The 17,238-nt window shown below is 39.0% G+C and overlaps 1 protein-coding gene across 5 annotated transcripts; it reads left to right on the top strand.

Annotated features, from left to right (window-relative positions):
- The first annotated feature begins 399 nt into the window (after positions 1 to 399).
- Positions 400 to 16,667, top strand: LOC124261473 (solute carrier organic anion transporter family member 3A1-like). Of its 5 annotated transcripts, none has more exons than XM_046695793.1 (11): positions 400 to 485; positions 1,100 to 1,196; positions 4,774 to 5,384; positions 6,217 to 6,303; positions 7,116 to 7,304; positions 8,324 to 8,488; positions 9,167 to 9,356; positions 12,647 to 12,767; positions 12,950 to 13,104; positions 14,235 to 14,299; positions 14,857 to 16,667. In XM_046695793.1, the coding sequence occupies exons 3-11, from the start codon at positions 4,784 to 4,786 to the stop codon at positions 15,135 to 15,137; spliced, it is 1,854 nt and encodes a 617-aa protein (XP_046551749.1). In that variant the 5' UTR covers positions 400 to 485; positions 1,100 to 1,196; positions 4,774 to 4,783; the 3' UTR covers positions 15,138 to 16,667. The 5 variants fall into 5 exon arrangements, with proteins under 5 accessions (XP_046551749.1, XP_046551748.1, XP_046551752.1 ...); XM_046695794.1 differs by having other exon boundaries at positions 441 to 512; XM_046695792.1 differs by lacking the exon at positions 1,100 to 1,196 and having other exon boundaries at positions 431 to 485.
- Positions 16,668 to 17,238: the final 571 nt, after the last annotated feature.

Genomic DNA, 17,238 nt, shown 5'->3' with positions numbered 1-17,238 from the left:
CATAAAGGGAAGTGATACACTATTGTGTCATGATTGAACGTGTCACAAGGAAGGACACTAAAGACTGAGTTAAAAGACATGTTTTAAACCGAAACATGTACAACTTCTCTGAGTATTGAGTGAGTATGGTTTTACGCCGCTTTTAGCAATATTCCTGCAATATCACTGGGGACATCATCTCTGTGAGTAGACAAGGTTTCCTTGGTTACGGATGTTTTGTTATCTCGCCCTGGCTTTATTTAATTTTCTATTTCATAAACATTAAACTTGAAACGAATAGTTAATATTTCAGGTCAGACAAAATGTGATATTCATTGGTGTTATGACACGTGTCATTTATCTGTGTGGATGTTTGACAAGTGTCCGTCATGAGAGTTGATGTCAATAACGGAGAGCCGTGCCTACTCTCACACTTTCTGGTGGTCTGCGTTAATGGTCGAGTATCACATGGATCTAAAGCTACGCGTTGAACATAAACTAGGAAGGTGAGGACTTCTGATCTCCATTCATTTGTGAGTAATTATCAACACTCGTAGTCATCTGTCGACGAAACGTTTGCAGAATCTGTTTTGGAGGAATATTATGATGATTCTTATACATTTCGCACGTGTTCTCGGTACGTAAGTCCCCAAACATTCAAAGTTCATTTAAACCTACTACTATTTTTAATCGTAGTTTATATATGGTATTTTAATTTATGGCTAGATTATCTAAAATTGCCAATAGCTGAAGGGATGGTGTAAATCCAGCTAAGTACCCATGGCACCTTAGTATGGTGATCTACCTTCAGTTGTTAGCAGTCTATAGCCTGTTTTTACATTGCATCGTCTTCTATAGTTAAAATGTTTTAAGTTTAATTACTAGTTTTTAAATTTCCATCTGTGATAAACTAGCTGTTCTACTATCCTTCGGTGACAGGTTTTTATAATTTACCTATAATTATTATAAATATATAACTTGATATAGTCACGATATTGCTGAAATACTGCCGATGTGACTTAAAACTTTAACACACTCACTCACGTGTTCTCAGCTGTTTACATGAAGACATGTCGACCAGTGGGCAATATTGCTGATTGCCGATTTAACTTATTTTCAGTATATTGATGGCTTGCATGCTTTGAAGAAGCAATGTAGAAGTGTCTGTGTTTGGGATGACGTAATTAAATTTACAAGTCAACCGTCAGAATTTTCAGGTGGGTGAATACACAATTCATGATTGAAAAGGAGGAATTAGCCTCAACTGAAGCCCGAATAGTAGGACTGACAGTTTGTAGTTATATTCCAACACACTTAAGAATCGTTAGCCCTTAGTTCAAACTGGTAGATTCTCTGAGGGTGTGGGTTCGAATCGGATGGGACTCAACCAAAGTAAAAGTACTAGAATCTGTACAAATATAACATTTACTAAGAAAGTGTAATCCCAAATATAACATATGACAATATTGACATATATTTTTGGTAATGTATATAATTATTACTGCCCCATTTAATGAACCTTCCAGGTTATACATACCAGGCAAGACAAAATGATATTTAAGTTGTGGATCTTATTAAAGGTAACTAACGAGTGTAATTAGACGAAAGGGCTCTGTCAATTTTAAATGATCAAATCATTGATGTGTTGATTTGGCATCCCCTTGTTACCATCTGTGACGTGAATACGGGCTCAGTCATATCGATATTTAATAGCGTAGACAATAAAATGCTCAGGTGCAATCTACACTGCTGGTGCGGTAATGATAAATCGATCTAATGAATGGAAATATCATAATTAGATTATTAGAAATATCGAAGAGGGTGTACCAGACACACCTTCGTGCCAATATGCACATTCATTGTAAACAGACATGAAGATCAAATTCACCGCCTGACAAGAATGCGTATATATATACATATGACATATATAAACATATATCTGCTAGTTGTATGCTTGTTACAGTTAATGTGTGAAATGATTAAAATTCACATTCAGCCAATGCACAAAGCCTCTTTACATTCCCGTCATGTTTTAAACTTGATTTGTAATGATAAGCTAAAGCCACAAAGCCCGTTCCTATATCCACAAGAAATCCCGCTAAAAGCAGAGTCATCTCTACGATTCCGACTATATCATGAGTCTTCATTAATGACCACCAAAAGATGATAGCAACAGGTAATGGAAAAACCATTGATTGTTCCTCAAATGTGATGAAATGTACACTCCAAGGGCTGGAGTGAGTGAGTTAATATTTAACGTCACATCGGCAATATCTCAGCCATACCGTGACGACCAAGAGCTGGAGCTCCCGGGATACAGCCCGAGATGAACAGAAAGGTAACTATTGGAAAGTCCTGCAATACAGTTTTAAGTCGCTGTCATGGCTTATAAATGAACACGTCAACAACAATTCCTAAATAATGCTTATTTAATAATTATGCGCCGTGCTTTCTTAAGAGGCGACTAACAGGATCAGGTGGTCAGACTTACCTACTTGCCTGACACATGTCATCGTATCTCTATTGTGTAGACCGATGCTGAGGTGTCAATCACTTGATTTTCTGGTCCAGACATGATTATTGATATACCGCCGTCATATAGCTGGAGCGCGGCATTAAAAAACAAACAAACAAAACAAAAATAAGTTTTAAACAGACTCAGAGTACAGTCTTAGATGTCATCAACAAATCTGAACTTGACGCTTTTATTGACCCAATAAAATCGTTCATATAATTGAATTCAATAATACTAAGACAAACGATTGTTGTGATCAACAGGCTAATGCCAGGGTCAGTCGGTACAAATTATAGGGCATTTAGAGCAACGTTTAATTAAATGGACAATCCAGTGATCAGGTGAGGACTGATTAGGTACCAATAATGTGGTTAATGATGCAACGTAAATTGATTGAAACGTAACATGTGTTCTCCGACAAGCACCGCTATGTATAATGTGTCCAGAGGTTTGTTTAGGCACTCGGACACATTCTTCCACAGAAGGCACACCGAGGCATGAGGTAAAGTACGATTACGACTGTTCATCCTTGCAACCTATCATAATTTCTAGCAACCTATAATAAATGTACGATTCTTCACAGTAAGAGAAAGGTCATTAGAAAGTATTCTTTTGCTATATCGTATCAACGTTTATATTAAAGGACCGGGATAGTACTGTTTTAACAGTAGTGCATGTATCACCTACTCAATGTCTCTTCTTTTGGTAAGAGGCGACAGAAGGGATCGGGTGGTCAGGCTAGCTGACTTCATTGGCACATGTCATCGTATGTCATTGCGTACATTGATGCTCATGCTGTTGATCACTGAACGTCCGGGTCCAGACTCGATCATTACCATACAGCCGCCATATAGCTGGAATATTGCTGAGTGCGGCGTAAAACTAAACGCACGCATTCACCCACTCTTTTTGTGGTACTCGTGCTCAGACGGCACATGTCCATACATGCCTTGTCGATTTCTCTTTTGTACTGAATTCCAAAGATCCACACAAATAGCAAATGCAACCAAATGCATGTCTCAAAGATTAACCAGATCCTGAAGAAGGATTCTCAGAAAGTATTTGAAACAAGCGGAATTACTACCGTGTGGAATTTTCAAAACTGAATGATTTGCTTAAATGTTAACAGTCACAGGAATTGTCAGAGTTTGGTACTGCTGAACTTTGTGCATATCTATCCTAGAGGACAAATTTAGGAAAAAGTTATTTCTTTGATCATCATTTGTAAACAAACGTGGTTCGCATTGAGCAACTTATCTATCTTTTGTACATATCTATCCTAGAGGACAAATTTAGGAAAAAGTTATTTCTTTGATCATCATTTGTAAACAAACGTGGTTCGCATTGAGCAACTTATTTATCTTTTGTGCATATCTAACCTACACGACAAATTTAGGAAAAAGTTATTTCCTTGATAATCATTTGTAAACAAACGTGGTTCGCATTGAGCAACTTATCTATCTTGTGTGCATATCTCTCCTACACGACAAACCTTTAGGAAAAGGTTAAGTCCTTGATCGTTATTTGTAAGTAAAGTTTATTGGTACTTTTAGAGCAATTTACCTATCTTGTGAAGTTTACTTTGAAACAATATGTGAAATGCTGGACCTCATCATTGACAAAATCATTCAAACAAATAGGCATCACCAAGGACCAATTATGCTCTGCTGCTTGTGCATCTGTTTCTCTATGCACGTGATTCAGAATGTCTGTTCGGATTGGCGAAATCTGAACCAGGTGATCTGGTTTTCGATGTTTAATTTGAGCCGCAGGTATATCGCTATTCTAATCTCGTTCAATAGCCTTGAAAAACCTTTTCAAGGGTTTTGTCACTCATACATAAATGTCTTCATGTAACATGGAAGAGTAATTAGCATGTGGTAATTTACTTTCCGTTTCATACATTTATTAATGAAGCATATCAGCTAATATTGTTGCAAGATGTATGCTTCAATTTACTGTAATTCGTGGTTTTCAGCTCAGGTGAAGCGATAAACGTGTGTGCTAGTAATGCACATTGTCATATCAACAGTATCATAATTTTCAGGCGGAACAATTTAACGAAACTAAAGGCTTAGATGCTGTGTTGTTGATAGTAAATTATCAAATTGTTCTCCGCATACATATGTGTCATTTGTTTTGTTTTTTTGTTGTTGTGATCTAATGATATAAATAATCTTTTGATGTTCATCGGACTGTAATGTTCAACAGCAACAGAGAGCGGCTAAATAAGGATACCTTTATCTTATAAATATTCAATCAGCTGTTACATGTTTCAGGAATATCACGATGTCGTCGAACGTTGCAACCATTAATGAGACGGGGAGACGTCGACGTCATTGTTTCAGCAACATCATCGGCTTCGCTAGCGTCTTCAGCGTAGCGTCTCTTGTTGTGGAGACAGTAAAGACGTACACGGTGTCCCAGATTACGACGTTAGAGACACAGTTTGGGCTCAGTAGCACCAAAAGCGGTTTTCTAGTAAGCTGCAATGAAATCGGTTTCCTTTCGACCATTTTCCTTTTCGGCCATTTTGGAGGAAAGCGGTTCATACCGAGGATCCTGTCTTGCGCACTGGTGTTGTTTGGCTTGGCTAATTGCATGCTGGGACTGTTGCGCTTCATAAACCCTACGTCACTTCCTGGTATAGATGAAGCATCTTTCAATCACTCCTCCACTCACACTGTCCGGCTTTGTGAGGATTCAGCAAATGTCAGCGAACGATGTCCTGATGTGGAGGATGAAAGGACCGGCACTAGTCAGTGGATGTTCAATGTATTTGCTGTGTGCATGGTGCTTCAAGGGATTGGGAAATCACCACGTCTTTCCCTGGGTCTTCCCTATCTTGACAATAACTCCCGTGATAAACAACAGTCAAGCTTATTCACAGGTGCGTTTCCAAATGCTACATTTGAATAAAAGAGTTTGGGTGAAAGAGTCACATATTTGCAAAGCCAGTAAATTCTCATTCGAAAGTAGATACCAGCCATTAATAAAGCCAGTTATTCCTTGAAGGCATTTTAGACAGCTGATAACTATTTGTCTAGGGCCTCAACGATAACACGATTTAAACCACTAGGGAAGGTTATGTCCATTGTTCTTGGAAGTGTTTTATTAGCATAACTGAATAACTGCCCTAGGGCAATATTTCTATTTAATAACAATAAAGCCCTCGCAGAGTTTATTTAAATAACTACCTTGTAAGGGTGATTAACCTATACATAACTTGTGTATAATATCAGCCGACCAAAAATCTCGCCCAAAATAAGTGGAACATTGCTGTCGCGGCGTATAGCAATATTCATTCATTCAGGATTGACTGACAGAAACATCACTTAACAAAAGATTTTGACTATTGAACCGGGTCTTCAAACCGGATAGTGATAGTTATTTGCGGTTGTGAACCACATATTTATCGAGTCAATATCTAAAAGTTCTATTCTAACGCCATTCGGTGTTGCAAGAATTGTGAAACAACATTCCATTTAAAAAAACAATTACAACGAAAGGTGTCTGCAAGCGATTAGCAATGGCCGTGACCTTTCCAATACACCAAGGGCAGTATATTTTAGTTTTAGATAGGAGTGGTTTCCCTTTGCGTATAATGCCGTTGCCTAGCCCAATGGTTTTAATATTGAAACATCGCAGAGCTTCACATATATTTCCTTTTCGGTCACATTCTGGCAGTGACTTTGTCTTTAGTCCAGTGGTTCCTACTGCAGGTATCATCATGACTATCACATTCCTTGGACCAGTTCTAGCATTCGGGCTGGGTGGAGTATTGAGCAACATACCCGTGGATCTGAGTGGTGAGTTAGTAAATGTTGTTTTATGCCGCATCCAGAGAGGTATTATAAATCTACCACGGTGGCCTGGTAATCAAACAGACATGACAAACCGTGTCTTAATGTAATTATCTACGCCATCAGCTGTAGAGACAACACAATGGCGTTTTTTTAGGGTTTTTTTGGTTTTTGTTTGTTGTTAAACGCTGCACTGCAACGGCGGTCTGTAAATTATTACGTCTGGACAGAATGTTACGACATCATGATCATCGATCTACGCACTTGGGATGCATACCTGCCAACTCTCACGCATTTGCATGAGACTCACACATATGACTCATGTCACGCTCTCACGACAAAACTGATAAACCTCACGCCAAACTGGATTCATATGAAAGATCAAAATCAAAATCCGTTAAAAATCACTCAAATGGGTCTGTACAAATCGTTGTCAGTGCCTTGTCTGAGAAAAGAATTTGCAAATATGCGTTGGCTTCATGGGGGCTTCATGACCGGCCAGGGAGGACGGCCCTTGGACCCCGGCATGTCAAGCGGTTTTGTCTCTTAGGGCTGGAAGCTGTGGGGATAAAATGCATGAACCAAGTGAGCAAACCTCAGAATATCGCGTTAGTCACCTCTTACGACACGCAATCTTGCTGAAGACCAATTTTAACCCAAATGTTGACGAGGCGCTGATGTTTGCAGAATCTCCCGAGCAACGTGCGTTCTTGTTTAAAAGCACGCAACGGACTCGTAAAACGTTCCAATGAATAAACTAAATGCCAATCACATCTGACGTTTCATTAACACATGTATTGCCATGCTTTAATTTCAAGATTCCAAGTTAAGTCCGCTTCATCCTGAGTGGATTGGGGCATGGTGGATTGGCTACCTGTTGTTCGGATGTGCCGCTCTCGTTCTGGCTATACCTTTAGGCTGCTTCCCAAAACACATACGGGCACCCAAAGACCAACACACAGTCCATGTTCTGGAAACTACAACCTCACTTAAGAGAGATATTGTGGGTAGGTATTGCATCTCTATGTTGCTTAGAAGTCTGTTTTCACACTTAGATCGATCTGAGGGACGTTATTTTGATCTTGCTTAGCAAATTGGATGATATACACGGTTGCTTAAAAAGCGAAACGGGCATTCTCATTTGGAATAGAGTCTATAAATTTGGGATCCTATAGTGGAACGAAAAAGTATATTACAGGTATGACTTGAGAATCAACACCGAGGTAGAGCAATTGTTAGGTGGCTCCGGTGTCGTGTTTTACTGTTAGATGAAACTGGCTGCCTCTGCAGATTCGTGAAAACATTCTTATCGTGAATGTGTATATTCAGATTGTAAAATTAAAGTTAAAGTGTCTGTTTTGGGTGTATTACTTATCCGTAACAGCATGGAAAGCACGTTTCAAATTAAGTGATCTTTGTAAGGTGGGGAAACGGACGAAGCAGATTGATAGTTTACAAAGTACATCTACTTCTTTTCGAACACTTGCCGGTTCATGTTTTCTTGATTGAAAATGCCTGGACAATTAAAAGGTGAAATGTCCCCTGTGGTAACGAACAGTAGAATTCTTTGGAGCTTGTATATCAGGTGGGGGATGTGACAACGTTGTGTCGGATGTGCTCTTCGGTGATAAAACGTAAGGTTAGAGAGCGGGGTCACGTCTGATGAAGTTTGTCTGTTGTTTAACGCTGCCCTCAGCAATATCCCAGCTATATTGAGGCGGTTTGTAAATAATCGAGTCTGGACCAGGCAATCCCGTGATCAACATAATGAGCATCGACCTACGCAGTTAATATACGATGACATGTTGACAGCGAGCCTGACCACCCGATCCCGTTAGTCGCCTCTTACGACAAGCATGGGTTGTTGAAGACGAAAAGGCTAAAGTCGCTGAGCAGATTTGCATGTACTGGTCTCCACTGAGTCATTTTGTAATGACCTCCCACACATCATTATCATGCATTTGTGTTGATTTTCATGGAATAAACATCAGTGTAAAAGAACATGTATAATTTTCTCCTTCCGCAGACTTACCAAGATCGGTATTACGGGTTGTGAAGAACCCAGTAATTGCCTGTATCCTTCTGGGCGATTGCAGTGCCTTATTCTTTATTGGGGGCTATTTGAGTTTTGCACCTAAATACATTCAGAGCCAATTTGGCACAACGGCTGCCGAAGCAAATTTCATCTATGGTATGTATTTGGTAATGTGTTGTTTAATGAGGCATGTCCATTGATATGGGTGTTTGTTTAAATAACAACTCAGTATATATTTATCACTTTCAATCTTTTACTATATGTACGGACATTATATCTTAATATGTTATTCCATTGTTCACTGTACCTTGTTCACATACATTTGTAACTCAACGTGACCATACACCTGTGACACACCACATACATACGCAGACAAGCTGTGAAGAGTAAATTTCATTACAGTATTTGAACAGCATTTATTACGCATAAACGCCAGAATTTATGGATGTCAACTTCTATATTTTGATGGATACGACGTTTCGGAGTATATTCTTACCCCTTCATCATTCACCTGAATATATCCCTCATTCACCCGATGAAGGAATAAGAATATACTTCGACGCGTCGTGTCCATCAAAATAAAGAAGTTGATATCCATACAATCTTGCCTTTATCTTATATGAAACCATTTCCAGATAAGTCTCCTTGTGTGACTCTTTGCCCTTGACTTCTTCGGCGCGGATGGGTGTTTGTGCATGTCCGTGCGTGCGCCGATGTTGTGGAGGGTGGGGCGTTGATGTGGGTTCGTTTACATACCGTTGCATGTATAAGTGCGTGAATATCTATGGTGCTAATCATATTAAAGCGGGTTTGTTTCTTTATGTCACAATCTAGGTATTATAGGTTTGTTCTGGGCCATTGTGGGGACATTACTTGGAGGTATCCTCACGAGCAAACTCAAGCTGACCAACAGGGGATGCGTGAAGCTGATAGCCGTTCTTACAGCCTTTGGCACAGTCCTCTACACCCTCATGTGGGCCTTTGGATGTGACAACCCAAACATCAATGGTCTAGGTGGCGATGGGTAAGTGTCAGCTGGAAAACTGGTTTTCAGGTCACCATATGTCATGTCGATCTAAGGTACATCTCAGTAGAAATAATCAGAACACTAATGGTTATGGTGACGTAAGGTAAATAGCAGCTGATAAAGTCAGAAGATCAAGGGTTATGATGGTGACGGGAGGTAAATATCTGATGAAGTCGGGACGTCAAGGGTTATGGAGACGTAAGGTAAATGCCTTTTGAAATACTCAGGACAGAAAGGGCTATCGTGACGTAAGGTAAATATCAGCTGATAAAGTCAGGACAGTAAGGGTTATATTGACGGGAGGTAAATGCAAGTTGACACAATCAGAACATCAATAGAGAATACTACACGAGGTCTCATTACATACGAATTATACGAAACGAGTGTCCTTCCTGTGGTATCTGACCAAGCGAAAGCGAGGTCAGATAACATAGGAAGGCCAAGAGTTTCGTATAATTCGTATGTAATGAGACCGAGTGTGGTATTTTATTTATTACCCACGTCTTACATGCATTAAATTGACAAAATAGCGTATTTTTGTTCATATTTTGGTTTCAAACCGAAACCGGTTTCATAAAGGGTTGCGGAAGAGTTTTGTACTGTAGTACAATATTTGCATGACGTCACACCAAAATGACGTCACTGCCTTGGTAACCGACGTCACGATGCATGTCAGTTGTCATCGCCTCGAACAGCCTCCTACAGTAAACTACTCCGTAGCACACCGTTTCTTGGTTTGCAGTTGCTTCGTTCGGCTAACATCACTGGTGGAAACATTGCGTTTATGTTTTTCGACGGATATAATGTCTCAGTTCGACTCACAATAAAACAGCGACACGGCAACGTTCTCGATGCTTACATTCCCACAATGCATTTAAGTTGTAAAATGAATGAATTTACGTGTTCGTTATGAATGAAAATATAGTTACGTCAGAATGTGACCTTATTGAGAGGTCATCGGTTATCCAATCAAATCGTTCGAATCTCAGGTCAAGTCGTAACGACACAGGTCAACGCGATACGACACTCGTGTGACGTACGAGATTAGTAAATGCAAGTTGAACTACCCATATTGACGTAAATGCAAGTGACCACAAAGGTTATATTGACGGGTAATGAAAAAAAGAACATCAAGGGTTATATTGACGGGGAGGTTGAAAAATGCAAGTGCAAGTTGAAATAATCAGAACATCAAAGGTTATATTGACGGGAGGTAAATGCAAGTTGAAATAATCAGAACATCAAGGGTTATATTGACGGGAGGTAAATGCAAGTTGAAATAATCAGAACATCAAAGGTTATATTGACGGAGGATGAAGTAAATGCAAGTTGAAATAATCAGAACATCAAAGGTTATATTGACGACGGGAGGAAAATGCAAGTTGAAATAATCAGAACATCAAAGGTTATATTGACTGGAGGTAAATGCAAGTTGAAATAATCAGAACATCAAAGGTTATATTGACGGGAGGAAAATGCAAGTTGAAATAATCAGGACATCAAAGGTTATATTGACGGGAGGTAAATGCAAGTTGAAATAATCAGAACATCAAAGGTTATATTGACGGGAGGTAAATGCAAGTTGAAATAATCAGAAAATGCAAGTTGAAATAATCAGAACATCAAAGGTTATATTGACGGGAGGTAAAATGCAAGTTGAAATAATCAGAACATCAAGGGTTATATTGACGGAGGTAAAATGCAAGTTGAAATAATCAGATCAAGGTTATATTGACGGGAGGTAAGGTTATATTGACGGGAGGTAAATGCAAGTTGAAATAATCAGGACATCAAAGGTTATATTGACGGGAGGTAAATGCAAGTTGAAATAATCAGAACATCAAAGGTTATATTGACGAGAGGTAAAGTTGAAATAATCAGAACATCAAAGGGTTATATTGACGGGAGGTAAATGCAAGTTGAAATAATCAGAACATCAAAAGGTTATATTGACGGGAGGTAAATGCAAGTTGAAATAATCAGAACATCAAAGGTTATATTGACGGGAGGTAAATGCAAGTTGAAATAATCAGAACATCAAGGGTTATATTGACGGGAGGTAAATGCAAGTTGAAATAATCAGAACATCAAAGGTTATATTGACGGGAGGTAAATGCAAGTTGAAATAATCAGAACATCAAGGGTTATGGTGACGGGAGGTAAATGCAAGTTGAAATAATCAGAACATCAAAGGTTATATTGACGGGAGGTAAATGCAAGTTGAAATAATCAGAACATCAAAGGTTATATTGACGGGAGGTAAATGCAAATAATCAGAACAATCAAAGGTTATATTGACGGGAGGTAAATGCAAGTTGAAATAATCAGAACATCAAGGGGTTATATTGACGGGAGGTAAATGCAAGTTGAAATAATCAGAACATCAAAGGTTATATTGACGGGAGGTAAAATGCAAGTTGAAATAATCAGAACATCAAGGGTTATATTGACGGGAGGTAAATGCAAGTTGAAATAATCAGAACATCAAAGGTTATATTGACGGGAGGTAAATGCAAGTTGAAATAATCAGAACATCAAAGGGTTATATTGACGGGAGGTAAATGCAAGTTGAAATAATCAGAACATCAAAGGTTATATTGACGGGAGGTAAAATGCAAAGATCATCAAGGCGTTATGGTGACGGGAGGTAAATGCAAGTTGAAATAATCAGAACATCAAAGGTTATATGACGAGAGGAAAATGGTTGAAATAATCAGAACATGATGGTGACGGGAGGTAAATGCAAGTTGAAATAATCAGAACATCAAAGGTTATATTGACGAGAGGTAGATTGAAGTTGAAATAATCAGGACATCAAGGGTTATGGTGACTAGAGGTAAATATCAGTTGAAATAATCAGGACATCAAGAGTGCAGTTGTCACTGTGATAAATATCCATTATCTGTAATAATCAGTTAATGTTCTCAGTTGAAATAGATAGGCCAGTGAAAAGTTGGTAGACTTGGGGCGGATTTTAGCGACATAGGGAGGTTATCTGTAGCATAATGCACATTTATTGGTCCGACACAATATTAACAATAGAACACAAGCTTACAAACAATATACTGAGAAGAGTACAATTATACTTACACTTCCATATTTCTTTTGTAAGAAGTCTCTGAACAGTTCATGAAAATACATATAAGTTAAAGGGTTAAGTTAAACTTCAATCAAAGACATCATTAATAACTGTTTGTATTTGATCATCTTTTAGGTGGATATTAAGCACTCTACAAATTTATTATTACTCTCGTATTAAAACAAAACCATCTGGTTCTGTATTTCAGAATGATGAACAGCACTTCCGTTTGTAATTGTGATGCAAACGAATTCCTGCCACTGTGTGGGGTTGACGGGGAGACATACATCAATCCCTGTCTTGCAGGATGTCAGTCTCAGAATGGAACTGTGAGTATTTCAGTCTCTGTGGCAGGATTCCAGTCTAAAAAGAACACTGTACTGCATTTCTACTTTTGTAATTCATGCATTTATTGAATTCTTTAAAAGAATCATTGCCTTTGGAATACGTTTTTATATGAAAGTACTCCTCTTGAAGATGAAATATGTATTTCTCCTGACCAATATTTCAGACGTATACGGGATGTAGCGAGATTCCTGGGGATGAGGGGACGGCTGGATGGTGCCAGAGAGATTGCCCCTTCTTGTACCCCTACCTACTCGTTGACCTTGTAGCCGGCACCGTGGCGACAGTGTCCATAGTTCCTGTTTTCATGATCATCATCAAGTAGGTCGAATTTCGAAGTCATATCCGACAACACCCAAAGCATGTACTTAGTATGGCATAGGTTTTATGTTGAGTGGAGTATTACCATGTCAGTGCCTTGTAAGTGCCGATGGAGGTGGTTTCGAATAAAAGTTTCAAAAGTTTTCACATGCCAGTATCAGCACCCAGCACAAGAACCAGCATCAGCATCAACATCAGTGTCACTATCAGTATCGGCACAGCTTGTGTGATTCACCATCAAGGCCATGGTGTGTCAACGGCGCTAAATGGGATTCGTTGTTCATCCTGACATGGGTTCACTGTTTTGCAGGTGTGCATGAGACATTGCGGTGACCTTATGGTAAAAGTTTCACCGATCATGGGGTTCACTGTTTTGCAGGTGCGGTGCATGAGACATTGCGGTGACCTTATGGTAAAAGGTTCACCGATCATGGGGTTCACTGTTTTGCAGGTGCGGTGCATGAGACATTGCGGTGACCTTATGGTAAAAGGTTCACCGATCATGGGGTTCACTGTTTTGCAGGTGCGGTGCATGAGACATTGCGGTCACCTCATGGTAAAAGGTTCACCGATCATGGGGTTCAATGTTTTGAGTCCAATTCTGGTTTCATACTACGCCCCTACTGGAGTAATGCGGTGTAAAACAATATGCAAACACTTTCGCTCGCCTTTATTATGCTGTATTCATATATGTTACAACTAGGCCCTCGAAACAAGTTACATCCTCGCATGGATACAAATAAGTGATGCCACTTAAGGTTTCATTTTCTTGTGTATACGTATCAAAAGATACTTGGATGAGCTAAATTCGCTTTCATTCATCAGTGTCACACAGATATTGTCCCTTATTTATGAGATGACCTGATACGTCGAAGCCAATATATATTTTAGAGCACTGTGGCCATTGATCTAGTGCGTTGCACATGGCTTTGTAGAGTTGCGCCCCTTAGCCAGGTTAGGATCGAGTCCCAGGCTGTGATCTTCGGCTTGAAAATACAGCATTCATCAAAGTAGTATCAGTGTATACGACCTGTGTCACTTTTTTCCCGATGACAGACCTATTTATTTCTGCAGTGTTATTCAAACTAAAGTTGACAATGAGTTGATGGTGTTTTAATTTCATCTTTTAGGACTGTTGAGCCGCGTGACAAATCAATGGGTCTAGCTATATCGGCTTTCCTGAACGGTGCTGTAGGTGGGTATTCGTGTTAAACATAGAGAATATTTCTATGGTAACGACGTTGTAATTAAATTAATGGCATAAGAGGTATCAGTCTGCCAATGTTTGGGAAAACTCTTTTTCTGATCGCTTCCCTAGATCTTTAGAGTCACTATAAATATCTCTGATTGAAACAGTTATACTTATGGTACTTTTTCAAAATCTCAAGTCAAAATCGAAAGGAATTTAGAAATAAACTGACGTACAAAAGAAAGTACACACTTGGTGTTTTGGGATTATTTTCAAAGGAAGAAAGTAAATAATATAAAAGGTGTTTTGATTGTGATTTTAAAGTCACAAACATTGTGAACATTTTGACTAAACGTATACGATTGTGGTTAATCCATGAATTGACGTGCATTTCGGGCAGAAAATCTTATACAAATCAACCATTATTGGTGTTTCCTGAAATCAAATCGATAATTAATGGGAGAATAAAGAACGACCACGTCCCGCCATAGTATTGTGTTGTGTTAAGGGAGGCACTGACGTTTCTTAAATTTGGTAATTGGTTTTATTTCGTTTGTTTTCAGGTTTCCTCCCATCACCTGTTGTGTATGGGATGGTGATTGACAGCACGTGCAGACTGTGGCAAATAAAGTGTGGCGAGACTGGCGCATGCGCACTGTATGATCTCCCACTTCTGCGCTATCGCATGAAGTCTATGGATATCGGACTTCAAGTACTGTCGTCAGCTTGCTTCATTGTGGCTTTCCTTTTGTTTAAAAATGGCTTCGTTCAGGAGTCGCTTGATACAGATTCATCAGATGTCCAGTCAGAAATGGCAGAGGAAAGACAGCAGCTGGAAATTTAACACTTGTTAGAAACTAGAAATATAGCATTTTCAAAAGAACAACAGAATCTGTCTCATATGATTTGGCGGACCGTTGTATGCCAGGGACAGGATGGGTTGATGCTTGGTTCATCTCCCTACTGAGATGAGATGAAGTGGGGCTTTAACATCGGGCTCAAGATCATTGAATTTATACAGCCGAGTGCTCGCATATGTGGCTGGTTGTACTAGTCGAGGGCACTAATCCACCATGTCATACTTTAATATGAATAGCCAGTTCAGACACAGTGCATTCCATGTACATTAATGTATCATGTCTTACTTTAACATGAATAGCCAGTTCAGACACAGTATATTCCATGTACTCTAATGTACCATGTCATACTTTAACATGAATAGCCAGTTCAGACACAGAATATTCTATGTACATTAATGCACCATGTCATAATTTAATATGAATAGCCAGTTCAGACACAGTGTATTCCATGTACTCTAATGTACCATGTCATACTTTGACATGAATAGCCAGTTCAGACACAGTGTATTCCATGTACTCTAATGTACCATGTCACACTTTAACATGAATAGCCAGTTCAGACACAGTGTATTCCATGTACTCTAATGTACCATGTCACACTTTAACATGAATAGCCAGTTCAGACACAGTATATTCCATGTACATTAATGTATCATGTCATACTTTAACATGGATAGCCAGTTCAGACACCGTATATTCCATGTAATCTAATGTACCATGTCTCACTTTAACATGAATAGCCAGTTCAGACACAGTATATTCCATGTACATTAATGTACCATGCTATACTTTAACATGAATAGCCAGTTCAGACACAGTATATTCCATGTACTCTAATGTACCATGTCATACTTTAACATGAATAGCCAGTTCAGACACAGTATATTCCATGTACATTAATGTATCATGTCATACTTTAACATGAATAGCCAGTTCAGACACAGTATATTCCATGTACTCTTATGTACCATGTCATACTTTAACATGAATAGCCAGTTCAGACACAGTATATTCCATGTACTCTAATGTACCATGTCATACTTTAACATGGATAGCCAGTTCAGACACAGTGTATTCCATGTACATTAATGTACCATGTCATACTTTAAAAGGGGTACCCAACTCAGACACAGAGATACCCAACTCAGACACAGGGATACCCAACTCAGACACAGTACACACTCCATGCTCCGTCACATATCATCTTTTCACTTGTTTCGACCTTCCTCTCTAAGGGCAGACACTCTAACCATTGCAATATGGAGACTGTCGTCCTACTTGTTATGATCGGTGTAACAATGTGTGACGTGGGTGAATGTTTTAATCGTGAGTTGATGACGTGGTGTTTCTTCATGAGATCAAACCGTGGTTCGCTCGGACCAGACTCGATATAACACAGAAGTGAGAGAGACACTCCTTAGTTGAGACTGGATGCGTTGATCGACCAACACTCATTCTCATGCCATGTAGTAGACCCATTATCATATACAATGTAATAAACTGCATATTATGTGCGAACTAGTAGCTTTTGTTTCTCATGGTATATGGTAGCTTAAATGTGGAACCATAATTTGGGCCATACTATCTTCTGTTTGCAAGTGTCGATTTGAGTTCGCGTAACACTTGTGTTTCTGAAGGTTACGGAAAGAGACGATTTGTGCTGAATGACACGGGCATTTAGGAACAACGATATGTTGTCGGAAAGCTGTTCTTCATTGAAAACTGGGAAACAATCTACACTTCCTTCCTTTCCGGGGAGGGGCGGTCTCACGGAATCCTTCGTAATTATGAACAGGCGGACACACAACACACACAAACATTGTCTTGTTTTAAATTCCATTTTAAATTGTAAACCTCTTCTTTACAACTTTGTTATGTCGGGGACGCTGGTATTAAAATGTTATATAAAAATAACAGTCAAACCCTGTTGTGTCGAACTCGTCGAGACCAAGGCAAAAGTTTGACGTTTACATCAGTACTGATCATTAAATTAAAATATAATTATAAAAATATAAATCAATTCTATCACTTTATTCATGACAAATAAATATGCATACAAAAAGATGTAATTTACCAAAATAAAAT

Source organism: Haliotis rubra, unplaced genomic scaffold (genome assembly GCF_003918875.1).
Source record: "Haliotis rubra isolate DU_JTF1 unplaced genomic scaffold, ASM391887v1 Scf8, whole genome shotgun sequence".
Lineage (NCBI taxonomy): Eukaryota > Metazoa > Mollusca > Gastropoda > Lepetellida > Haliotidae > Haliotis > Haliotis rubra.
The sequence above is the reverse complement of the archived record's forward strand: the minus strand, read 5'-3'. Positions and strand labels throughout refer to the sequence as shown.